The sequence below is a fragment of the Lampris incognitus genome, chromosome 1, assembly GCF_029633865.1.
Source record: "Lampris incognitus isolate fLamInc1 chromosome 1, fLamInc1.hap2, whole genome shotgun sequence".
In the NCBI taxonomy this organism is placed as follows: Eukaryota; Metazoa; Chordata; class Actinopteri; order Lampriformes; family Lampridae; genus Lampris; species Lampris incognitus.
In genome coordinates this window covers 26,354,215-26,379,840 of record NC_079211.1, presented here as the reverse complement: position 1 = coordinate 26,379,840, position 25,626 = coordinate 26,354,215, and the positions used below count along the sequence as shown (strand labels likewise).

Below are 25,626 nucleotides of genomic sequence, written 5' to 3'. Positions count from 1 at the left end.
TATCTTACATCAAAACACAACAGATCCTTTAAGTCCTGCAAGATGCGAGGTGGGCCCTCTATGGATCGGACTTGTTTTTCAAGCACATCACACAGATAATTGATTGCATTGAGATATGGGGAATTTGAAGGCAAAGGCAACACCTTGAGCTCTTTATCATGTTTCTCAAAACATTGCTGGGCGATTTTAAGTGTGGCAGGGTGCACTATCCTGCTGAGAGGGGCCCTGTCATCAGGGAATACTGTTGCAATGAAAGTGTGTACCTGGTCTGCAACTACATTTAGGTAGCTGGTACGTGTCAAAGTAACATCTACATGAATGCCAGGGCCCAACTTTTTTCCCATCACAACACTGTGCAGAGCATCACTCTGCCTCCGCCTGACTGCCTTCTTTCCCTAGTGCATCCTAGTGCCATTTCTTCCCCATGTAAACGACGCACATGCACCCGGCTATCCACACGATGTAAAATAAATCTTGGTTTATCAGACCAGGCCTCGATCTTCCATTGCTCCATCGTCCAGTTCTGACACTCAGGTGCCCATTGTAGGCACCTTCACACGGACAGGGGCCATATCATGGACACTCTGACCAGTGTGCAGCTGCGCAGCCCTTTACTCGTCAATCTGGGATGGACTGTGTCTTCTGACACCTGTCTATCACAGCCAGCATCTATCTAGCCATCACAATATGTCCATTGTTAAAGTTTCTGAAATCCTTCTATTGACAAGTTTTCCTGCTTCCAACACATCAACTTCAAGATGTTACTGTCCACCTGGTGTCTAATACATCCCAGCCCTTGACAGGTGCCATAGTAACAACATAATCAATGTTATTACTTCACCTGTCAGTGGTCTTAATGTTTTGGCTTGTTGAGTATGTTACTTGCAGTATTAGAGTGACTGAACACAATGAATGCATTTTGGGTATTTAAAACCGTGTTGCATAATCAGAGCACAGCAGATGTGTGTCTGTAAACGCAATATTTCACTTTATACATGGATGGGAGAGTGCTGCTTACTTGCATATCAGCCTTATAACCGCTGTGAGTGCAAAGAGGTTGTCATTTGTGTAATTTGCAGTAGATATCTTTACATTGTATTGATTGTTATGTCAAAACGGTGTATCACTTTTAGATATTGTTTTTAGCCCCCAATGTTATTCAGATAATGCGTATATGTTGGTTGCTTTGCATAAGACCACATCATTGTTGAAAACCCTTCATCTTTTGAGGTTCATTGCAAAGACAAAACAAGTTCTACAATCAGCCTCGTGTGTTAAGGTACCTTCTAATTTGGCGGCAATACAGGGTTAAATTATTTATTCTCTATTTGATAGCAACAACTTGTTGAGCACATTCTAGTTCACTATAGTGAACACGTCATTTATTTTGCAATGTGGCAGTGATTTGGAGTTGATATGAAGCTTGATTGTTTCAGTTCTTGTATTAGATGCGGCAGATGCATGACATCTACTCTGTTTATCTTCACATTCTTGCTTCAAGGGCAGTACCCATTAGTACAAGTTGCATTTTATTAGTTTATTAAAAGTAACTTGTGTGAGGAGAATCTGCGCACTGACAGTCTTGCTGCAGTACTGGTTTAGATACCAGCCTATTAAATGAAGGCTGAAAATAATTTGCATTGCAGATAGTCTACCTTCACACTTCCTCTATAATTTCACTTCAATATGAATGAAAACGTTTGTATTTACTGTCCACATCATCCATTTCAACGCGGACTTTCAGTTATGGAGATTCTCATATAAAGTTACTAAAGCACACTTTCCTACCATGTTTTTTTCCTCTGACGTCATCCTTATTTGTAGTTCAAACTACTGAACTCTTAGGGCCGCTGTTGGCCAATGGGTGGCAGTTGCACAGCAGATTTCCTCAGTTCCTCCCCCACCATGTCCCCCGACGAGAGAAAGAGAGACAGTCAGAGAACGAACAGTACAGGATACAAAGGACACCGAATCTGGATACGGAGAGCTTCTTATTCTGCTTTCAGCATTACAATATCTTGGACTACATTTCCCCTGTGGACTATATCGGGTTTTGGCGGGGTAATTGTTGGCTGTAAATGGGAATATAGCGTGATTTGTGTATCAGACGAATGTGGGAAGGAACAATGAGACGGCAAGTGCTGTTGTTTATGTGGATCCTCTCTCTCGGCCCGGTGCGCGGACAGATCAGTTACTCCATTCCTGAGGAAATGGCCAAAGGCTCTCTCGTTGGTAACGTAGCGCAGGATTTGGGTTTGGATGTGAAGAGGCTGAGATCGGGTAGAGCTCGTATCTATACAGGAGACAGTGTAGAATACGTCGAGCTGAACAGAGACAGAGGAGTCCTCCTTATCAAAGAGAAAATAGACAGGGAGGCGCTCTGTCGACGGACGACGCCTTGCGCTTTGCATTTCCAGATCATTTTAGAAAACCCGATGGAGTTTTACAGCATCACGGTTGAAATAACAGACATCAATGATAACACTCCCAGTTTTGAAAAGTCCGACATGAAATTTAAGATCAGTGAATCTGCGGTGACGGGGGCGAAATTCTTATTAGAGAGGGCTGTGGATCCAGATATTGGTATTAATGGTCTACAGAGCTATGTGCTGACAAGAAACGATCATTTTGGATTAAATCTGAAAGATCAGGCAGACGGGGGTAAAATTGCTGAAATGGTTTTACAGAAACCTCTTGACAGAGAGAAACAGGAGGACATCTCTCTACTGTTAACTGCGATGGATGGGGGGGAGCCTCGTCTCTCTGGTACAGCACAGATTTATATTACAGTCCTTGATGCCAACGACAATGCGCCTGTTTTTACCAAACCAGTCTACAAAGCATCAATATCCGAGAATGCTCCGAAAGGCACAATTATCACCACAGTAAGTGCCTCTGATGCTGATAAAGGATCGAATTCAAAAATTACATATTCAATATCAAAAATAGCTGCAGATGTACGAGACTTGTTTGAAATGGATGAATTAAATGGCAATTTGATGTTAAAAACAAGCGTGGATTATGAAAAAGCACGTAGCTATGAGATTCATGTTGAGGCCAGTGATGAAGGAGGGCTGACAGATTTGTCTAAAATACTGGTAGAGGTTTTAGATATTAATGATAACAAGCCAATAATCAATATGATGTCAAAGACAAACGTAATTTCCGAAGATTCCAAACTTGGGACCGTGGTCACGATGGTAAATGTTCAGGATTTAGATTCTGGTGAAAATGGTAATGTGCAATGCACCATTACGGAACACTTACCTTTCACGTTGAAATCAACATCCAGTAATTTCTATAGCCTGGTGACAGACAGTGATCTGGACCGAGAGAGAGCCTCAGAGTATAATATCAGTATCACGTGTTGTGATGAGGGAGTGCCCTCTCTCTCCAGCAGCGTCACTCTCACCTTACACATCTCAGATGTGAATGACAACGCGCCTGTCTTTGAGAGGAGCTCATATGAGGCCTACATTGTAGAAAACAACACACCGGGTCTCTCCATATTCACAGTGAAAGCCACAGACGCTGACTGGAACCAGAATGCCCGTGTCTCTTATATACTGGAGGACTCCTCAGTTAACGGAGTGCCCGTCTCCTCCTATGTGTCCGTCAGTGCTGATAGTGGAGTCATCCATGCAGTTCGCTCTTTTGACTACGAGCACATCAAGGATTTCCACTTGTGTGTTAAAGCGCAGGATGGAGGCTCTCCTCCACTCAGTAGTAACGTAACCGTGAAAATAATGATCCAGGACCAGAACGACAACGCCCCTCAGGTGCTGTACCCAGTCCAGACCAGCAGCTCTCTGGTGGCTGAAATGGTGCCTCGTTCAGCAGATGTGGGCTATCTGGTGACTAAAGTGGTGGCTGTTGATGTGGACTCTGGACAGAATGCCTGGCTCTCCTATAAGCTGCAGAAAGCCACAGACAGGGCGCTGTTTGAAGTGGGCTTACAGAATGGGGAAATAAGGACTATCCGCCAAGTCACTGATAAAGATGCTGTGAAACAAAGGCTGACTGTTGTCGTGGAGGACAACGGGCAGCCCTCTCGTTCAGCTACAGTCAATGTTAACGTGGCGGTGGCGGACAGCTTCCCTGAAGTGCTCTCGGAGTTCACGGACTTTACACACGACAAGGAGTACAATGACAACCTGACTTTTTACTTAGTCTTGGCTTTGGCTGTAGTGTCCTTTCTCTTCATCACCTGCTTAGTGGTCATCATATCAGTGAAGATATACAGATGGAGACAGTCTCGCATCCTCTATCATTCCAGTCTGCCGGTGATTCCCTATTATCCACCACGTTACTCAGACACTTTGGGGTCAGGGACTCTCCAACACGTGTACAATTACGAGGTGTGCAGGACGACTGACTCCAGAAAGAGTGACTGTAAGTTCGGCAGAGCCGGTAGTCAGAACGTGCTGATAATGGACCCCAGTTGTACAGGGACGATGCAGCGGATCCAGAATGAAAAGAACATCCTGGATGAGCCAGACTCTCCTGTAGAGGTTAGTTAGCTCTAATAGCTTTTCTTTTTTTTATTTTCACTGATGGCTTACAGAAAAACTACAATAATCCTGATATTAGTGGAACATGTATACCACAAGACTCCAGTTATTCAGTACCTTGGACAGCGATATTGTCCAAATTAGCCTGTGTCTCTGTCTGTTTCAGCTTTGTTCCTTTTTTTTCTATCGTCATTTGTGGCCTTAGGTCGGTAACTCATTAAGAGAAATATTAACCATTTCCAAAATTTCAGCATATTTTCTACTTGTTTCTTTTCTTTCTTTTGAATATATAGTTTTAGACGGTATATTAAGAGGAATGCTGTTAACATATATACTGATCAGCCAAAACATTAAAACCAACCGCCTAATATGGCGTCGGTCCACCTGATGACATCAAAACAGCTGTTAACAGTTGTGGCATGGACTCCGCAAGACCTCTGAAGGTGTCGTTTGTGATCTTGCACCAACACATTAGTAGCAGATCCTTTAAGTCCTGTAAATTGCGGGTTGGTGCCTCCATGGATCAGACTAGTTTTTCCAGCACATGCCACAGATGCCCAATCGCACTGAGATCTGTGGAATTCTGAGACTAAAGCGACACCTCGCACTCTTTGTCATGTCCCTCAAACAATTCCTGAGTTATCTTAAATGTGGAAGTGCGCATTATCCCCCTGAAATATAGACCACTGCCCTCAGGATATACCGTTACCAAAAAGGGGTTTAGCTGGTCATTAACAATGTTTAGGCAGGTGATGTGTGTTAAAGTAACATTCACATGAATTCCGGGTGCACAATATTGCCCAGAGCATCAAATTATCTCCGCAGGCTCGTCTTCTTCCCATGGTGCATACTGGTGCCATCTCTTCCCCAAGTAAATCACTTGGACCACATTTGGTGGGTACTGACCACTGCACTCCGGGAATAAAACCCACAACTCCTACTTTTTTGGAGATGCGGTGGCCCAGTCGTCTAGCCATCACAACTTGGCCCTTGTCAAATTCGCTCAGATCCTTAAATTTGCCCATTGTTCCTGTTTCCAACACATCAACTTCAAGAACGTCGTGTTCACTTGCTGCCTAATATACCCCACCCCTTGGCAGGGGCATTTTAAGGAGATAATCAATGTTGTTCACTTCACCTGTCAGTGCTTTTAACGTTTTGGCTGATCAGGGTATGTTACAAGCACTGTTAAAGAGAGACTGAACACAATGAATGCATTTCAGTATTAATATGTTTTCACTTAACCAGAGCACAGCAGAAGTGTCTCTCTGAATGCCAAACTCTCTGTATACATGCATGGGAGAGTGTTCAGGCTTTGTAACCGCTCTGAGTGCAAAGAGGTTGTCATCTGTGTTAATTTATAATAGATTTATAACTTGAAAATATTAATCTTTAGTCGCCAGTGTTAGTCAAATACCAACTATATGTCGTTTGCTTTGCATAAAACCGCATCATCGTTGAAAATAATTCATGGTACGAGGTTCAATGCAAAAAACACAAAAAAAAATCCTAAAATCATCTACATGTGTTAAGGTTCCATCTAATTTGAAAGCAATACAAATTTAAATGAAGTACTCTCTAACTGACAGCATCTAATTTTCGATCCAATTCTTATTCACTATAGTGAAACTTTATTTAGTTTTTAATGTGGTAGTGATGTTGAGTTGACATGACTATTTCATGGAAAAGCATGATACTGACATTAAGCTGGATTGACTCAAATATTGTATTAGTTGCATTAGAAGAATGACGTCTATCATTCCTCTTTATATTATTGCTCCGAGGACAGTAAATATTAGTACAAGTTGAATTTCGATAGATTTTATGAAAACTACATTTTGTGACGAGAACCTGTGCACTGACAGTCTTCTAGCACTACTGATTTAGATTTATCGCTATTGAAAAAAGGCTGAACGTAATTTGCATTGTTTATAGTCTACCCTCACACTTCCTCTATAACTTCTCTTCAATATGCATACAAACATATGTACTTATGTATTGCCTCCATGTTCCCTTTAAAGACGTAGTTTCAGTTTTGGAGATTCTCATATACAGGTTCTACAGGACGATACATTAATATATTTTTTCCTCTGACGTCATCCTTATTTGTAGTTCAAACTACTGAACTCTTAGGGCCGCTGTTGGCCAATGGGTGGCAGTTGCACAGCAGATTTCATCAGTTCCTCCCCCACCATGTCCCCCGATGAGAGAAAGAGAGACAGTCAGAGAGCGAACAGTACAGGATACAAAGGACACCGAATCTGGATACGGAGAGCTTCTTATTCTGCTTTCAGCAGTACAATATCTTGGACTACATTTCCCCTGTGGACTATATCGGGTTTTGGCGGGGTAATTGTTGGCTGTAAATGGGAATATAGCGTGATTTGTGTATCAGACGAATGTGGGAAGGAACAATGAGACGGCAAGTGCTGTTGTTTATGTGGATCCTCTCTCTCGGCCCGGTGCGCGGACAGATCAGTTACTCCATACCTGAGGAAATGGCCAAAGGCTCTCTCGTTGGTAACGTAGCGCAGGATTTGGGTTTGGATGTGAAGAGGCTGAGATCGGGTAGAGCTCGTATCTATACAGGAGACAGTGTAGAATACGTCGAGCTGAACAGAGACAGAGGAGTCCTCCTTATCAAAGAGAGAATAGACAGGGAGGCGCTCTGTCGACGGACGACGCCTTGCGCTTTGCATTTCCAGATCATTTTAGAAAACCCGATGGAGTTTTACAGCATCACGGTTGAAATAACAGACATCAATGATAACACTCCCAGTTTTGAAAAGTCCGACATGAAATTTAAGATCAGCGAATCTGCAGTGACGGGGGCGAAATTCTTATTAGAGAGGGCTGTGGATCCAGATATTGGTATTAATGGTCTACAGAGCTATGTGCTGACAAGAAACGATCATTTTGGATTAAATCTGAAAGATCAGCCTGACGGGGGGAAAATCGTTGAAATGGTTTTACAGAAGCCTCTGGACAGAGAGAAACAGGAGGACATCTCTCTACTGTTAACTGCGATGGATGGGGGGGAGCCCCGTCTCTCTGGTACAGCACAGATTTATATAACAGTCCTTGATGTCAACGACAATGCGCCTGTTTTTACCAAACCAGTCTACAAAGCATCAATATCCGAGAATGCTCCGAAAGGCACAATTATCTCCACAGTAAGTGCCTCTGATGCTGATAAAGGATCAAATTCAAAAATAACATATTCAATATCAAACACAGCTGCAGATGTACGAGACTTGTTTGAAATAGATGAATTAAATGGCAATTTGATGTTAAAAACACGCTTGGATTATGAAAATGAACGTAAATATGAGATACATATTCAGGCCAGTGATGAAGGAGGGCTGACAGATTCATGTAAAATTTCGGTAGAGGTTTTAGATATTAACGATAATAAGCCAGTTATCAATATGATGTCAAAGACAAACGTAATTTCCGAAGATTCCAATCTTGGGACCGTGGTCACGATGGTAAACGTTCAGGATTTAGATTCTGGTGAAAATGGTAATGTGCAATGCACCATTACGGAACACTTACCTTTCACATTGAAATCAACATCCAGTAATTTCTATAGCCTGGTGACAGACAGTGATCTGGACCGAGAGAGAGCCTCAGAGTATAATATCAGTATCACGTGTTGTGATGAGGGAGTGCCCTCTCTCTCCAGCAGCGTCACTCTCACCTTACACATCTCAGATGTGAATGACAACGCGCCTGTCTTTGAGAGGAGCTCATATGAGGCCTACATTGTAGAAAACAACACACCGGGTCTCTCCATATTCACAGTGAAAGCCACAGACGCTGACTGGAACCAGAATGCCCGTGTGTCTTATATACTGGAGGACTCCTCGGTTAACGGAGTGCCCGTCTCCTCCTATGTGTCCGTCAGTGCTGATAGTGGAGTCATCCATGCAGTTCGCTCTTTTGACTACGAGCACATCAAGGATTTCCACTTGTGTGTTAAAGCGCAGGATGGAGGCTCTCCTCCACTCAGTAGTAACGTGACTGTGAAAATAATGATCCAGGACCAGAATGACAACGCCCCTCAGGTGCTGTACCCAGTCCAGACCAGCAGCTCTGTGGTGGCTGAAATGGTGCCTCGCTCAGCAGATGTGGGCTATCTGGTGACTAAAGTGGTGGCTGTTGATGTGGACTCTGGACAGAATGCCTGGCTCTCCTATAAGCTGCAGAAAGCCACAGACAGGGCGCTGTTTGAAGTGGGCTTACAGAATGGGGAAATAAGGACTATCCGCCAAGTCACTGATAAAGATGCTGTGAAACAAAGGCTGACTGTTGTAGTGGAGGACAACGGGCAGCCCTCTCGTTCAGCTACAGTCAATGTTAACGTGGCGGTGGCGGACAGCTTCCCTGAAGTGCTCTCGGAGTTCACTGACTTTACACACGACAAGGAGTACAATGACAACCTGACTTTTTACTTAGTCTTGGCTTTGGCTGTAGTGTCCTTTCTCTTCATCACCTGCTTAGTGGTCATCATATCAGTGAAGATATACAGATGGAGACAGTCTCGCGTCCTCTATCATTCCAGTCTGCCGGTGATTCCCTATTATCCACCACGTTACTCAGACACTTTGGGGACAGGGACTCTCCAACACGTGTACAATTACGAGGTGTGCAGGACGACTGACTCCAGAAAGAGTGACTGTAAGTTCGGCAGAGCCGGTAGTCAGAACGTGCTGATAATGGAGCCCAGTTGTACAGGGACGATGCAGCGGATCCAGAATGAAAAGAACATCCTGGATGAACCAGACTCTCCTGTAGAGGTTAGTTAGCTCTAATAGCTTTTCTTTTCTTTTTGTCTGATGGTTTACAGAAAAATCTACATAATCCTATTATTAGTGCAATATTGGCAGAGCAAGAGTCCAGTTTTTCAGAACCCTGGACAGCAATATGTCCCAGTAGTGTCTCTTTGTTTCAGCTTTGTTAATGCTTTTTTTGTATTTTGTTTTAGTCCTTCCTATCCTTAGGTCAATAACTCATTAAGGGAAATGTTAACCATTTCCAAAATTTAAGTCTTTGCTTGTTTCTTTTTATTCATTTTGAACTTATATTTTTAGATGGTATATCAAGACGAATGGTGTTAACTTTTATAGTTTTGAGCCAAAACATTAGAACCACTTGACTAATATTGTGTTGGTCCACCTCTTGCCGTCAAACCAGCTCCAACCCGTCGAGGCTTGGCCTCCACAAGACCTCTTAAGGTGTCTTCTGGTATATTGCATCAACACATTAGCAGCAGATCCTTTCAGTCCTGTAACATGCGAGGTGGGCCCTCTATACATCGGTCTTGTTTTTCAAGCACTTCCCACAGATGATTGGTTGCATTGAGATATGGGGAATTTGTAGGCCAAGGTAACACCTTGAACCCTTTATGTTGTTCCTCAAGCCATTCCTGAACGATTTTAATGTAACAGGGTGCACTATCCTGCTGAAAGAGACCCTGTCATCAGGGAATACTGCTGTCATGAAGGTGTGTACCTGGTCTGCAACAATGTTTAGATAGCTGGTCTGGGTCAAAGTAACATCTACATGAAGGCCAAGATCCAAGTTTCCCCAGCAAAACATTGTGCAGAGCATCAGACTGCCTCTGGTTGGTTGCCTTCTTCCCATCGTGCATCCTGGTGACATCTCTTCTCCACATACACGATTCAAACGCACCCAGCCATCCACACGATGTGAAAGAAATCTTGATTCATCAGACCAGGCCACGGTCTTTCATTGCTCCATCATCCATTTCTGAGCTCAAATGCCCATTGTAGGCACTTTCAGTGGTTGACAGGTGTCATATCATGGACAGTCTGTCTGGTCTGCAGCTGTGCAGTCCCATACTCGTCAAGTTGTGATGCACTGTGTGTTCTGCCACCTGTCCATCATAGCCAGCATTAACTTTATTGGCAGGGTGAGCAACAGTCGCTGTAATGTGGGATGGGAACAGATGGGCTTGTCTTCACTCGCCATGCACATCAATGAGCCTGTGGCGCACATGAACATGATGCCGGTTCACGACTTTTACTTCCTTGGACCACTTTTGGTAGGCACTAACCACTGCACACCGGGAACACCCCACAAGACCTCCACTTTTGTTGATGTTCTGACCCAGTCGTCTACCCCTCACAATTTGGCCCTTGTCAAAGTTGCTGAAATCCATCTACGTGCCTATTTTTCCTGCTCCCAACACATCAACTTCAACAACTGACGCTTCCCTTGCTGCCTAATATATCCAACCCCTCGGCCGGGGCCACTGTAATGAGAAAATGAATGTTATTCACTTAACCTGTCAGTGGTTGTAATGTTTTGGCTGATCGAGGTATGTTACATGCAAAGTTCCAGTGGCTGAACACTGTGAAGGCAGTTCGGGATTAAGATGTGTTCACCTAATCAGAGCACAGCAGAAGTGTCTCTGTAAAGGCAACTATTCACTTTATACATGGGAGGGAGAGTCTTGCTTACTTGCATATCAGGTTTGTAACCGCTCCGAATGCAAAGGGGTGTCATTTGAATTATTTGCAGTCGATATCTATACAATGTATTGACAATTAATTTTCAAACGGTATACCTTTTTTAGTAATTAATGTTTTAGCCCCCAATGTTATTCAAATGCCGCTTATATACATATTTTGCTTTGCATAAGACCGCATCATTGCTGAAAACATTTCATGATACGAGATTCAATGCAACAAAAAATACATCTAAAATCAGCTGCATGTGTTAAGGTACCTACTAATTAGACTGCAACACAAGGTTAAATCATTTCTCCTCTAACTGACAGGAAGTGATTTGAGCCCATTTCTCTATAAAGTGGACACGTTATTTTATCATGTGGTCGTGATGTTGAGTTGACGTGGCTGTTTCATGCAAAAGCATCTTACCGATATGAGGCTTGATGGTTTCAGTTCTCGTATTAGATCAGCATGAGGTCTACCGCTCAACTACACGTCCTTGCTCCGAGGGCAGTATGCCTTAATACGTTACATTTTATTAGATTATGCAAACTAAATTGTGTGATGAGAACCTGCACACTGATATTCTTCTAGCACTACAGGTTTAGATTCCAGCCTATTAAATAAAGGGTGAAAATAATATGCATTGCAAATAGTCTACCTTCACACGTCCTCTATAATTTCACTTCAACATGAATGCAAACATTTGTATTTACTGTCCACATCATCCATTTAAAAACGGAGTTTCAGTTTTGGAGATTCATATACAGTTTCTACAGGACGATACATTCATATATTTTTTCCTCTGACGTCATCCTTATTTGTAGTTCAAACTACTGAACTCTTAGGGCCGCTGTTGGCCAATGGGTGGCAGTTGCACAGCAGATTTCCTCAGTTCCTCCCCCACCATGTCCCCCGACGAGAGAAAGAGAGACAGTCAGAGAGCGAACAGTACAGGATACAAAGGACACCGAATCTGGATACGGAGAGCTTCTTATTCTGCTTTCAGCATTACAATATCTTGGACTACATTTCCCCTGTGGACTATATCGGGTTTTGGCGGGATAATTGTTGGCTGTAAATGGGAATATAGCGTGATTTGTGTATCAGACGAATGTGGGAAGGAACAATGAGACGGCAAGTGCTGTTGTTTATGTGGATCCTGTCTCTCGGCCCGGTGCGCGGACAGATCAGTTACTCCATTCCTGAGGAAATGGCCAAAGGCTCTCTCGTTGGTAACGTTGCGCAGGATTTGGGTTTGGATGTGAAGAGGCTGAGATCGGGTAGAGCTCGTATCTATACAGGAGACAGTGTAGAATACGTCGAGCTGAACAGAGACAGAGGAGTCCTCCTTATCAAAGAGAGAATAGACAGGGAGGCGCTCTGTCGACGGACGACGCCTTGCGCTTTGCATTTCCAGATCATTCTAGAAAACCCGATGGAGTTTTACAGCATCACGGTTGAAATAACAGACATCAATGATAACACTCCCAGTTTTGAAAAGTCCGACATGAAATTTAAGATAATCGAGTCTTCGCTGCCGGGCACAAAATTCTTATTAGAGAGGGCTGTGGATCCAGATATTGGTATTAATGGTCTACAGAGCTATGTGCTGACAAGAAACGATCATTTTGGACTAAAATTGAAAGATCAGCCTGACGGGGGTAAAATCGCTGAAATGGTTTTACAGAAGCCTCTTGACAGAGAGAAACAGGAGGACATATCTCTACTGTTAACTGCGATGGATGGGGGGGAGCCCCGTCTCTCTGGTACAGCACAGATTTATATTACAGTCCTTGATGCCAACGACAATGCGCCTGTTTTTACCAAACCAGTCTACAAAGCATCAATATCCGAGAATGCTCCGAAAGGCACAATTATCACCACAGTAAGTGCCTCAGATGCTGATAAAGGATCGAATTCAAAAATTACATATTCAATATCAAACACAGCTGCAGATGTACGAGATTTATTTGAAATCGATGAATTAAATGGCAATTTAATGTTAAAAACACAATTGGATTATGAAAATGAACGTAAATATGAGATACATGTTCAGGCCAGTGATGAAGGAGGGCTGACAGATTTGTCTAAAATATCGGTAGAAGTTTCAGATGTTAATGATAATAAGCCAGTAATCAACATGATGTCAAAGACAAACATAATCTCCGAAGATTCCAAGGTTGGAACTGTTGTCACAATGGTAAACGTTCAGGACTCCGATTCTGGTGAAAATGGCAAAGTTCAATGCGCCATTATAGAAAATTTACCTTTCACAATGAAGTCGACATCAAGCAATTTCTATAGCCTGGTGACAGACAGTGATCTGGACCGAGAGAGAGCCTCAGAGTATAATATCAGTATAACGTGTTGTGATGAGGGAGTGCCCTCTCTCTCCAGCAGCGTCACTCTCACCTTACACATCTCAGATGTGAATGACAACGCGCCTGTCTTTGAGAGGAGCTCATATGAGGCCTACATTGTAGAAAACAACACACCGGGTCTCTCCATATTCACAGTGAAAGCCACAGACGCTGACTGGAACCAGAATGCCCGTGTGTCTTATATACTGGAGGACTCCTCAGTTAACGGAGTGCCCGTCTCCTCCTATGTGTCCGTCAGTGCTGATAGTGGAGTCATCCATGCAGTTCGCTCTTTTGACTACGAGCACATCAAGGATTTCCACTTGTGTGTTAAAGCGCAGGATGGAGGCTCTCCTCCACTCAGTAGTAACGTGACCGTGAAAATAATGATCCAGGACCAGAACGACAACGCCCCTCAAGTCCTGTACCCAGTCCAGACCAGCAGCTCTGTGGTGGCTGAAATGGTGCCTCGTTCAGCAGATGTGGGCTATCTGGTGACTAAAGTGGTGGCTGTTGATGTGGACTCTGGACAGAATGCCTGGCTCTCCTATAAGCTGCAGAAAGCCACAGACAGGGCGCTGTTTGAAGTGGGCTTACAGAATGGGGAAATAAGAACTATCCGCCAAGTCACTGATAAAGATGCTGTGAAACAAAGGCTGACTGTTGTAGTGGAGGACAATGGGCAGCCCTCTCGTTCAGCTACAGTCAATGTTAACGTGGCGGTGGCGGACAGCTTCCCTGAAGTGCTCTCGGAGTTCACTGACTTTACGCACGACAAGGAGTACAATGACAACCTGACTTTTTACTTAGTCTTGGCTTTGGCTGTAGTGTCCTTTCTCTTCATCACCTGTTTAGTAGTCATCATATCAGTGAAGATATACAGATGGAGACAGTCTCGCATCCTCTATCATTCCAGTCTGCCGGTGATTCCCTATTATCCACCACGTTACTCAGACACTTTGGGGACAGGGACTCTCCAACACGTGTACAATTACGAGGTGTGCAGGACGACTGACTCCAGAAAGAGTGACTGTAAGTTCGGCAGAGCCGGTAGTCAGAACGTGCTGATAATGGAGCCCAGTTGTACAGGGACGATGCAGCGGATCCAGAATGAAAAGAACATCCTGGATGAGCCAGACTCCCCGTTGGAGGTTAGTTTGTGTAGTTATATTTCTTTGATTTACTAGGTTTTCGTTTCAGTAACGTTAAACTGATCAACTTTCATACTGTTCCTGCATTTTACCTGAAAACACCTTATACTGGTTTCCTAATAGTAGCAGGACCATTGTCAGGCCCAGCTGAAGTCTTCTGAATGTTCCTTGTTTTTATCCAATATCTATCATTCTTTTTTCCCCGCAATGTACTTTAATATGGATATTTACATAATCCTTCTATTTGTGGTGTGAGTGTGTGTGTATGTGTTTGTGTGTGTGTGCGCGCACGCGCGTGTGTGTCATGTGTTGTGTAATTTCTGACTGTGATTGTCAGAGTGTCTTTAAGCATGGTCATTAATCCAGGTAAGAAAATCACAGAAAGTTGACTCAGTTCATCTGGACACAACGTTTATTGAGAGACGACAATTTGCACATGAAACCGATCGTTTTCAGTCGTTATGCCGCTTCATTGTTGATACGGGTGGGGATAGCTGCAGTCAGTTGATACTGGAGAGGTGACTTAGATGGGTGATGAAACGTTTCTCTCTCCATAAACGTTGTGTCCAGATGAACTCATTCAACTCTCTGGTGATTGTCAGAGTAGTGATATTTCCCCCACATCCGCTGCACTTTATATTTTTGCGCAGGGCCAACGTTGTCCCAACAGACATTGTTTGGATGCAGTTAGTGATGTTTGAAGCTTTCAGCTCGCTGGGCTTCTTCCTACTTGATTGCGTATTTCCAGCACGTAATGCCTATTGACAAAAGGCTGTTTGCACGAGGAAACGGTTGTCATAAAAGGGGTGGTATCTGTCGTCGTACGTTTAACTTAGAGGAACGACACTCTTTCTGTGACGTCATAGCTCGCTGCAGTTGTGTGCGTTCGACTCTTAGGGCCGCTGTCGACCAACGTGTGGCCGCTTCACCGCCTTATGAAACAGTAACTCCCCCACCAGCCTCCATAGCTCGAAGAGAGAGGAAGAAAAATAATTCACCGTCCGGGTAGCAGAGAGCACCGCACACGGGAGAAACGAGTTCAAGTCGTCTCGGTCTCATGTTTTTATTTTTTTTTTTTTTTACTGGGCTCATTCTCATGTCGTCAAGTGGACGTGGATCGTACGGAATACGGTTTCCCGGATTGCGGATCTCGGTATTTTTGAGGCTTTGTGTCGCATGAGGAGGAGCTGAGCAGAACAATGAGACGGCAAGTGCTGTTGTTTGTGTCGGTTCTCTCCCTCAGCTCGGTGGCCGGGCAGGTCAGCTATTCCGTCCCCGAGGAAATGGCAAAGGGTTCTTTGGTCGGGAATATAGCACAGGATTTAGGGTTGGATCTGAAGCGACTGAAATCGGGCAACGCTCGCCTGCATGTGGGGAACAGTGCTGAATACATCGAGCTGGATAAGGACCGCGGAGTGCTGCTGGTCAGAGAGAGGGTCGACCGCGAGGCGTTGTGCAGACAAACGACGCCTTGCGCTTTACATTTCCAGCTTATTCTCGACAAGCCGATCGAGTTCTACCGCATTACCGTGGAGATAACGGATATAAATGACAATGCTCCGGCTTTTAAGACGAAAAGTATGATATTTGAGATAAGTGAATCGGCCGTTAAAGGGGCGAAATTTTCTTTGGAGAGGGCGTTTGATTCCGATGTTGGGTTGAACGGACTTAAAAGCTACACCCTCAACCCGACGGATAACTTCCACTTGAAATTATATGACCACGCCGACGGAGGAAAGGAGGTGGAGATGATTCTGGAGAAGCCCCTCGATCGCGAGAAACAAGAGCAAATCTCTCTTCTATTAACAGCAGTGGACGGGGGCGAACCCCAGCTGTCAGGGACGGTGCAGATTCATGTAACCGTGTTAGATGTCAACGACAATGCTCCGGTATTTACCCAGTCCGTCTATAAGGCCACTTTAGTGGAAAATTCACCGAAAGGAACTTTATTGACGACTGTAAGTGCCACAGATTTAGACCATGGTTCAAATGCTCTGGTAACGTATTCTATTGCGAGCATTATAGATGGAATTACGGACTTATTTGAAGTGGACGGGACTAGTGGGGATGTACGTTTAATTGGCAATATTGATTACGAAACATCGAAACATTACCAGCTAGATATTAAAGCAAAAGATCATGGCGGACATACTGATTCTTGCAAAATAGTAATTGATATCATTGATGTAAATGACAACAGTCCTGTAATTGACTTGATGTCGACTACGCAAACAATTCGCGAAGATTCCGCCGCGCAGACAGTCGTTGCTATTATGAGTGTTCACGACCCCGATTCTGATAATAACGGAGTAGTTAATTGCTTTTTAAGAGATAACGTTCCGTTTATAATCAAACCTACATCTGACATGTTTTATAGCCTGGTGACAGACAGTGATCTGGACCGAGAGAGAGCCTCAGAGTATAATATCAGTATAACGTGTTGTGATGAGGGAGTGCCCTCTCTCTCCAGCAGCGTCACTCTCACCTTACACATCTCAGATGTGAATGACAACGCGCCTGTCTTTGAGAGGAGCTCATATGAGGCCTACATTGTAGAAAACAACACACCGGGTCTCTCCATATTCACAGTGAAAGCCACAGACGCTGACTGGAACCAGAACGCCCGTGTCTCTTATATACTGGAGGACTCCTCAGTTAACGGAGTGCCCGTCTCCTCCTATGTGTCCGTCAGTGCTGATAGTGGAGTCATCCATGCAGTTCGCTCTTTTGACTACGAGCACATCAAGGATTTCCACTTGTGTGTTAAAGCGCAGGATGGAGGCTCTCCTCCACTCAGTAGTAACGTGACCGTGAACATAATGATCCAGGACCAGAACGACAACGCCCCTCAAGTCCTGTACCCAGTCCAGACCAGCAGCTCTGTGGTGGCTGAAATGGTGCCTCGCTCAGCAGATGTGGGCTATCTGGTGACTAAAGTGGTGGCTGTTGATGTGGACTCTGGACAGAATGCCTGGCTCTCCTATAAGCTGCAGAAAGCCACAGACAGGGCGCTGTTTGAAGTGGGCTTACAGAATGGGGAAATAAGGACTATCCGCCAAGTCACTGATAAAGATGCTGTGAAACAAAGGCTGACTGTTGTAGTGGAGGACAACGGGCAGCCCTCTCGTTCAGCTACAGTCAATGTTAACGTGGCGGTGGCGGACAGCTTCCCTGAAGTGCTCTCGGAGTTCACGGACTTTACGCACGACAAGGAGTACAATGACAACCTGACTTTTTACTTAGTCTTGGCTTTGGCTGTAGTGTCCTTTCTCTTCATCACCTGCTTAGTGGTCATCATATCAGTGAAGATATACAGATGGAGACAGTCTCGCATCCTCTATCATTCCAGTCTGCCGGTGATTCCCTATTATCCACCACGTTACTCAGACACTTTGGGGACAGGGACTCTCCAACACGTGTACAATTACGAGGTGTGCAGGACGACTGACTCCAGAAAGAGTGACTGTAAGTTCGGCAGAGCCGGTAGTCAGAACGTGCTGATAATGGAGCCCAGTTGTACAGGGACGATGCAGCGGATCCAGAATGAAAAGAACATCCTGGATGAACCAGACTTTGATTCAGAGGTTAGTGTTTACAAAAACTGTTGAAACGAGTGGTAAAGAAAACTTATGTTGTAAGGTCCCATCCAGTATTAGTTCAACTCAGTGAGGCTCTGCAGTTTTTATGTTTTAACTTCTTTTTTTCCCACAGAGATTTGGGTAGGTCTAATGATTATGTCTTGAATCTAGTTTTTACTCTAATCCTTAAATAATCAACCTGAATCGAGGAAATATAGAGATGTCGGCCTACTTACTCAAACTACCCATTTCTCTTTTGGATAACGGTGCTAGCAAAATGCCTTTTTGAATTCAACACCATGAACACTGTCAGAATTTATATATGGCGATAGAAAATTACAGATAGTGGAATGAATTGCATGTGGTGCTTTTATTGCGTGTAAACTGAGTCTGTTCAGCACCATGGACAGCACAATGAAAGTCCACTCATAGATGTGGTCTCTCAAAGCAATATTATTCTAGTGTGTGAATCCCACTGCGCATGTGTGTGTGTGTGTGAGTGTGTCTGCGTGTGCTCTCACCCCTGTCACATGGCCAATCATTGATACTGTAATTCAAACGCTGAGGCAGTCTTCAGGATTGATGGGTGCTGTTCAGGTTTGTTTGTCGGTGACAGCAATACAAACACAGCTCGTTAAAATGTTGTAGCGACCGGAGGAGGCGGTCACTCTGACTGTTGACGGTTCTGCGCTGGGGAGTGCAAAGGCTCATGGGACTGTGGATGTTCGAGGTGGGATTGTTGTTGATTGTGTTGTATTTTTTGCGTGTTCGGGCATTCTGTTTAGGTTGGGATGTGTTATTATTTTGAGGTTTGACTCGGACTGGGTAGAAGACTGTTTACAGGCTGACTGACTTTAGGACCGTGACATAGATTAACGTTGCCAGTTGTCACGTCGGGTGGGGAGACTTGATATGACGTCATTCTGTTAAATTGTAATGGTCTAATAAAAGCTATTCCTTTTTGTCGTGCTGTTCCCCGGGACGCAGATTTGGCCTTATAAAGAAAGCTCGTCTCTCTCATCTACTCTTGCCCTCAAGCGTGCCGCAATATTATTTAACCGAAACGTATTGTTTGAAATACAGTTCAGATGCTTTGTTTCAGTCCCTCTTTTCCAGTGTAGTTCAATGCTTTGAACAGACAGGGACGCTGTTGGCCATGTGGTTTCTATCTTATAATACATGTGAAGCTGGTCCTCCCCCATTACTTCATTTTTTTTCAAGAGAGCTAAGAAGCGTTGTAAAGGACGACAGTCTTTGTAGATAACACACTGCCAGCTATACTTGCTACCACGCATTTGGATTATATTTGTTCATAACCGGAAGGATAACGGATTATATTTGTTGCTTTAAGGAAACCAGAAGCTTTTTTTTCTAATTTTTTCGACACAGGCGAATGTCGGGCAGAACAATGAGACGGCAAGTACTGTTGTGTATCTGGGTCTTCTCTCTGGGCTGGGCACACGGTCAGGTCAGCTACTCCATCCCCGAGGAGATGGCGACGGGCTCGTTAGTCGGTAACATAGCGCAGGATTTGGGTTTAGATGTGAAGAGGCTCAAGTCGGGCAAAGCTCGCGTTTATACGGGGGACAGTGCGGAACACATCGAGCTGAATAAGGAGAGAGGAGTCCTGCTCATCAAAGACAGGATAGACAGAGAGGCTTTGTGCGGAGAGACGACGCCGTGCGCCCTTCATTTCCAGATGATTCTGGAACACCCGATGGAGTTTTACACCGTCGTTGTGGAAATCGGCGACGTAAACGACAACCCCCCCACGTTCGAGAGGAGTGAAATGAGATACGAGATTAGCGAATCGGCCCTCGTCGGCGCTCGCTTCGTGTTGGAGAACGCAATAGACGAGGATGCTGGCGTCAACGGGCTTCACAGCTACACCCTAAAACCCACCGATAATTTCTCCCTCAAAACGCCCGTTCGCGGAGGGGGAAATAAAAACGTGGAAATGGTGTTGCATAAATCGTTAGATAGAGAAAAGGAAGACCGTGTTGTACTGACGTTAGTCGCTATGGACGGAGGGGAGCCTCAGCTTTCTGGCACAATGCAAATTGTGGTAACTGTGTTGGACGCCAACGACAATGCGCCTGTTTGCTCTCAACCCGAGTACAGAGCGACTGTTCCAGAGGACGCACCTATCGGCACGGTCTTAACAAGGGTTAGCGCGACTGATGCGGATGAAGGTGTGAATGGGAACATAATGTATACTATCACGAAGCTGGGCCAAACCGGTGTGTTTAATATTAACCGAGAAGATGGTGCGATCACATTGCAGGGGAGTCTAGATTATGAGAAGAGAAAGCATTATGAAATCAACGTACAAGCTAGTGACCAGGGCGGCCTCTCGGAAGCGTGTAAAGTAATAGTAGAGGTGCTTGATGTAAACGATAACAAGCCATCCATTAATATCATGTCGAGTTCAAACAGAATTTCTGAAGATGTAAAACCAGGAACGGTTGTAACTATGATGAACATCCAAGATCCAGATTCAAATGAAAGCGGTAGAGTCCTGTGCATTTTAAATGAACATATTCCTTTTTCAATTACAAAAACGTCAAATAATTTCTTTAGCGTGGTGACAGATAGTGATCTGGACCGAGAGAGAGCCTCAGAGTATAATATCAGTATCACGTGTTGTGATGAGGGAGTGCCCTCTCTCTCCAGCAGCGTCACCCTCACCTTACACATCTCAGATGTGAATGACAACGCGCCTGTCTTTGAGAGGAGCTCATATGAGGCCTACATTGTAGAAAACAACACACCGGGTCTCTCCATATTCACAGTGAAAGCCACAGACGCTGACTGGAACCAGAATGCCCGTGTGTCTTATATACTGGAGGACTCCTCGGTTAACGGAGTGCCCGTCTCCTCCTATTTGTCCGTCAGTGCTGATAGTGGAGTCATCCATGCAGTTCGCTCTTTTGACTACGAGCACATCAAGGATTTCCACTTGTGTGTTAAAGCGCAGGATGGAGGCTCTCCTCCACTCAGTAGTAACGTGACTGTGAAAATAACGATCCAGGACCAGAACGACAACGCCCCTCAGGTTCTGTACCCAGTCCAGACCAGCAGCTCTGTGGTGGCGGAAATGGTGCCTCGCTCAGCAGATGCGGGCTATCTGGTGACTAAAGTGGTGGCTGTTGATGTGGACTCTGGACAGAATGCCTGGCTCTCCTATAAGCTGCAGAAAGCCACAGACAGGGCGCTGTTTGAAGTGGGCTTACAGAATGGGGAAATAAGGACTATCCGCCAAGTCACTGATAAAGATGCTGTGAAACAAAGGCTGACTGTTGTAGTGGAGGACAACGGGCAGCCCTCTCGTTCAGCTACAGTCAATGTTAACGTGGCGGTGGCGGACAGCTTCCCTGAAGTGCTCTCGGAGTTCACTGACTTTACGCACGACAAGGAGTACAATGACAACCTGACTTTTTACTTAGTCTTGGCTTTGGCTGTAGTGTCCTTTCTCTTCATCACCTGCTTAGTGGTCATCATGTCAGTGAAGATATACAGATGGAGACAGTCTCGCATCCTCTATCATTCCAGTCTGCCGGTGATTCCCTATTATCCACCACGTTACTCAGACACTTTGGGGACAGGGACTCTCCAGCACGTGTACAATTACGAGGTGTGCAGGACGACTGACTCCAGAAAGAGTGACTGTAAGTTCGGCAGAGCCGGTAGTCAGAACGTGCTGATAATGGACCCCAGTTGTACAGGGACGATGCAGCGGATCCAGAATGAAAAGAACATCCTGGATGAGCCAGACTCTCCTGTAGAGGTTAGAGCTTTACTGTTCTGATCATGTCAGAAGCATTTACACACACACACACACACACACACACACACACACACACACACACACACACACACACACACACACACACACACACACACACACACACACACACACACCAGTTAAGCATTTGTCTTTTTAACACTTAGCAAATGACTTCCTCTTTTAGGACACTTTCCTTCTCATACACTTCGTTAAAGTCGCTGAACTGTCACTATGGTTTTGATTTACTTTATTACTGCGTAGTTTTATTGTAGTACCTCTTATAGCTAACCGCAGAAACCTCCCAATTTTGTGTTTCATAATTGTTTCCTCACTTATGTTTGTTAAATGACACCCATGCTCTCGAGAAATATTGTTGTTATAACCTGTTACACGGCGCACCTGGGCTTATTGCACTTGACATGACCACTATGACATGCGTACTGTGTGATGCTCTATGATGTGTGGCGGTGACACACAGATTCATCTGTCAATCGCTGACTGTCTGAAAAACGCCTCTGGATAAAAGCTACCGCAAAACGAGAATATGATAAGGTCCCTACATCATGCACAAGTTAAGCTCGTGATTTGAATATTTCCACGCAGTTTCTCATCCTGAACTCAGGGGGACGCTGTTGGCTAGTATGCTGCAGCGCTGCAGAAGACTAGAATCAGAACTCCCCCTGTATCGCCATGGTAGAGGGAAAAAGGGCCGTTGTACGTAACACACATTAAGGGAAGAAAGGACAGCAGGCACAGAGGCGTCGATCTGTTTTCATTTTATTCGACAATAATGAGTGAAGGATTTCTATTGCAGCTCTTGTTTGGACTTGAAACTAATGGTTTTTGTTGTTAAACGGAGCATACACGATTATTTTTTTATCATGATCATCGCGTGTAAAGGGATCTATTCGGCAAGAACAATGAGACGGCAAGTGCTGTTGTTCATCTCCGTCTTCTTCCTCGCTTCGGCGCGCGGGCAGGTCAGCTACTCCGTGCCGGAGGAAATGGCGAAAGGCTCTCTAGTTGGCAACATAGCGCACGATTTAGGTTTGGATGTTAAGAGACTAAAATCGGGCAAGGCGCGCATCTACTCGGGAGACAATGCGGAGTACATCGAGCTGAATAAAGAGAGGGGTGTCCTCCTCATCAAAGAGAGAATAGACAGGGAGGCGCTCTGCGCACAGACGACGCCGTGCGCTTTACGTTTCCAGATGATTCTAGAAAGCCCGATGGAACTGTTTCGAATCACGGTGGAGATCACGGACATCAACGACAACACGCCCAGTTTCAAAAGCAACGAGAGGCGTTTTGAAATTAGCGAGTCCGCCGTTACGGGGTCGAGATTCGTGTTGGAAAGGGCGCTCGACGCCGACATTGGGCGAAACGGGCTGAGAAACTATACGTTGAACCCCGCGGATAACTTCCGGCTGAAATTGCAAGGCCAGGCGGATGGAAACAAGAAGGTCGAGATGGTTTTGCAAAAGCCGTTAGATCGCGAGAAACAGGAGCAGATATCGCTGCTGCTGACGGCTGTGGATGGAGGAGAACCGCAAATGTCTGGCACGGTGAACATATACGTGACTGTACTCGATGCAAACGACAACGCTCCGGTTTTTACGCAGTCGGTTTACAAAGCAACCATAACGGAAAACTCTCGAAAGGGAACAATTTTGACGAAGGTTAGTGCTTCTGATGCAGATAAAGGCACCAATGGTGACGTAGTTTATAGTGTTTCGAGCACAATGGACAGTGTTTCTGATATGTTCGGTATAAATGAAAACGGTGACGTGATTTTAATCGGTGACATTGATTCTGAAAAAGCCAAACACTATCAAATAGATATCGAGGCCAAAGACAGCGGTGGCCTTTCTGACTCCAGTAAGATTATAGTGGATGTCGTTGATGTTAATGATAACGTGCCCGTGATCAGTGTGCTTTCGAAGTCAAATGCAATACCAGAGGATTCTGATTCTAATACTGTTATTGTCATGTTTAGTGTTCACGACCCTGATTCTGAAAGCAATGGCCAGGTGAACTGTGAAATAAATGGAGACGTACCTTTTGCGATAAAAACCGCATCAAACGGTTTCTATAGCCTGGTGACAGACAGTGATCTGGACCGAGAGAGAGCCTCAGAGTATAATATCAGTATAACGTGTTGTGATGAGGGAGTGCCCTCTCTCTCCAGCAGCGTCACCCTCACCTTACACATCTCAGATGTGAATGACAACGCGCCTGTCTTTGAGAGGAGCTCATATGAGGCCTACATTGTAGAAAACAACACACCGGGTCTCTCCATATTCACAGTGAAAGCCACGGACGCTGACTGGAACCAGAACGCCCGTGTCTCTTATATACTGGAGGACTCCTCAGTTAACGGAGTGCCCGTCTCCTCCTATGTGTCCGTCAGTGCTGATAGTGGAGTCATCCATGCAGTTCGCTCTTTTGACTACGAGCACATCAAGGATTTCCCATTCTGTGTTAAAGCGCAGGATGGAGGCTCTCCTCCACTCAGTAGTAACGTGACCGTGAAAATAATGATCCAGGACCAGAACGACAACGCCCCTCAGGTTCTGTACCCAGTCCAGACCAGCAGCTCTGTGGTGGCTGACATGGTGCCTCGCTCAGCAGATGTGGGCTATCTGGTGACTAAAGTGGTGGCTGTTGATGTGGACTCTGGACAGAATGCCTGGCTCTCCTATAAGCTGCAGAAAGCCACAGACAGGGCGCTGTTTGAAGTGGGCTTACAGAATGGGGAAATAAGGACTATCCGCCAAGTCACTGATAAAGACGCTGTGAAACAAAGGCTGACTGTTGTAGTGGAGGACAACGGGCAGCCCTCTCGTTCAGCTACAGTCAATGTTAACGTGGCGGTGGCGGACAGTTTCCCTGAAGTGCTCTCGGAGTTCACGGACTTTACGCACGACAAGGAGTACAATGACAACCTGACTTTTTACTTAGTCTTGGCTTTGGCTGTAGTGTCATTTCTCTTCATCACCTGCTTAGTGGTCATCATATCAGTGAAGATATACAGATGGAGACAGTCTCGCATCCTCTATCATTCCAGTCTGCCGGTGATTCCCTATTATCCACCACGTTACTCAGACACTTTGGGGACAGGGACTCTCCAGCACGTGTACAATTACGAGGTGTGCAGGACGACTGACTCCAGAAAGAGTGACTGTAAGTTCGGCAGAGCCGGTAGTCAGAACGTGCTGATAATGGACCCCAGTTGTACAGGGACGATGCAGCGGATCCAGAATGAAAAGAACATCCTGGATGAGCCAGACTCTCCTGTAGAGGTGAGTGTGTCTGAATACACACATCTGATAAATGCAATCATTTAGGAGTGAAGTAAGTTCAATTGCCACGGATAGTGGAGCAGTGAATACATATTACTTTTTCATGTAGTTGCACCTACTTGACCATGCAGCGTTTCTCTATCTATTGTACAGTTTCAGTGTGTTTTTTTCTAAGTGTCCATTTCTACTTAGGATTAAAAGATGAAGCACATCCCGGTTTTCTGTAAAGTATCTCTGTCTTGGTCCGTCTGCGGTTTTTCATCAACTTTGTTAAAGCTCTACTGGTATTTTCTTTAACCTAATTATGCAGGTTTTCATCTCTAAAAGTCTTTCTAAGATGAGATGTATGCATGGGGTTGGTACTTTGGCTTGCTGTAGTTCAGCGTTGTTAACTGTTAGTGCCGCTGTTGGCCTGCGCGTGGAAACGTGGCGTCCCGTCTACATCAGCACGTCCCTCA

At 45.0% G+C, this 25,626-nt stretch overlaps 7 protein-coding genes across 9 annotated transcripts in view; all 7 read left to right on the top strand.

The window, feature by feature from the left end:
• LOC130122884 (protocadherin gamma-A11-like) overlaps positions 1–25,626 on the top strand; it is a 311,235-nt gene that overhangs the window by 180,207 nt on the left and 105,402 nt on the right. The gene's annotated exons all lie outside the window — the stretch shown is intronic.
• Positions 2,086–4,520, top strand: LOC130123490 (protocadherin gamma-A2-like). The gene has a single exon (XM_056292702.1). The coding sequence runs from the start codon at positions 2,112–2,114 to the stop codon at positions 4,518–4,520; it is 2,409 nt and encodes an 802-aa protein (XP_056148677.1). The 5' UTR covers positions 2,086–2,111.
• LOC130123574 (protocadherin gamma-A11-like) lies at positions 6,795–9,319 on the top strand. The gene has a single exon (XM_056292824.1). The coding sequence runs from the start codon at positions 6,911–6,913 to the stop codon at positions 9,317–9,319; it is 2,409 nt and encodes an 802-aa protein (XP_056148799.1). The 5' UTR covers positions 6,795–6,910.
• On the top strand, positions 12,102–14,537 carry LOC130126256 (putative protocadherin beta-18). Its single transcript, XM_056295692.1, has one exon. The coding sequence runs from the start codon at positions 12,102–12,104 to the stop codon at positions 14,535–14,537; it is 2,436 nt and encodes an 811-aa protein (XP_056151667.1).
• Positions 15,701–18,109, top strand: LOC130126240 (protocadherin beta-16-like). The gene has a single exon (XM_056295665.1). It carries the CDS (start codon positions 15,701–15,703, stop codon positions 18,107–18,109), a length of 2,409 nt encoding a protein of 802 aa, XP_056151640.1.
• LOC130126232 (protocadherin gamma-A11-like) lies at positions 19,473–21,887 on the top strand. Its single transcript, XM_056295654.1, has one exon. It carries the CDS (start codon positions 19,473–19,475, stop codon positions 21,885–21,887), a length of 2,415 nt encoding a protein of 804 aa, XP_056151629.1.
• On the top strand, positions 22,787–25,213 carry LOC130126207 (protocadherin gamma-A2-like). Its single transcript, XM_056295618.1, has one exon. It carries the CDS (start codon positions 22,787–22,789, stop codon positions 25,211–25,213), a length of 2,427 nt encoding a protein of 808 aa, XP_056151593.1.

Excerpts from the sequence above, each read along its gene's own strand:
- LOC130126232 (XM_056295654.1), top strand. The coding sequence starts at position 19,473 with ATGTCGGGCAGAACAATGAGACGGCAAGTACTGTTGTGTATCTGGGTC.
- LOC130126256 (XM_056295692.1), top strand. The coding sequence starts at position 12,102 with ATGTGGGAAGGAACAATGAGACGGCAAGTGCTGTTGTTTATGTGGATC.
- LOC130126207 (XM_056295618.1), top strand. The coding sequence starts at position 22,787 with ATGAGACGGCAAGTGCTGTTGTTCATCTCCGTCTTCTTCCTCGCTTCG.
- LOC130123490 (XM_056292702.1), top strand. The coding sequence starts at position 2,112 with ATGTGGGAAGGAACAATGAGACGGCAAGTGCTGTTGTTTATGTGGATC.
- LOC130123574 (XM_056292824.1), top strand. The coding sequence starts at position 6,911 with ATGTGGGAAGGAACAATGAGACGGCAAGTGCTGTTGTTTATGTGGATC.
- LOC130126240 (XM_056295665.1), top strand. The coding sequence starts at position 15,701 with ATGAGACGGCAAGTGCTGTTGTTTGTGTCGGTTCTCTCCCTCAGCTCG.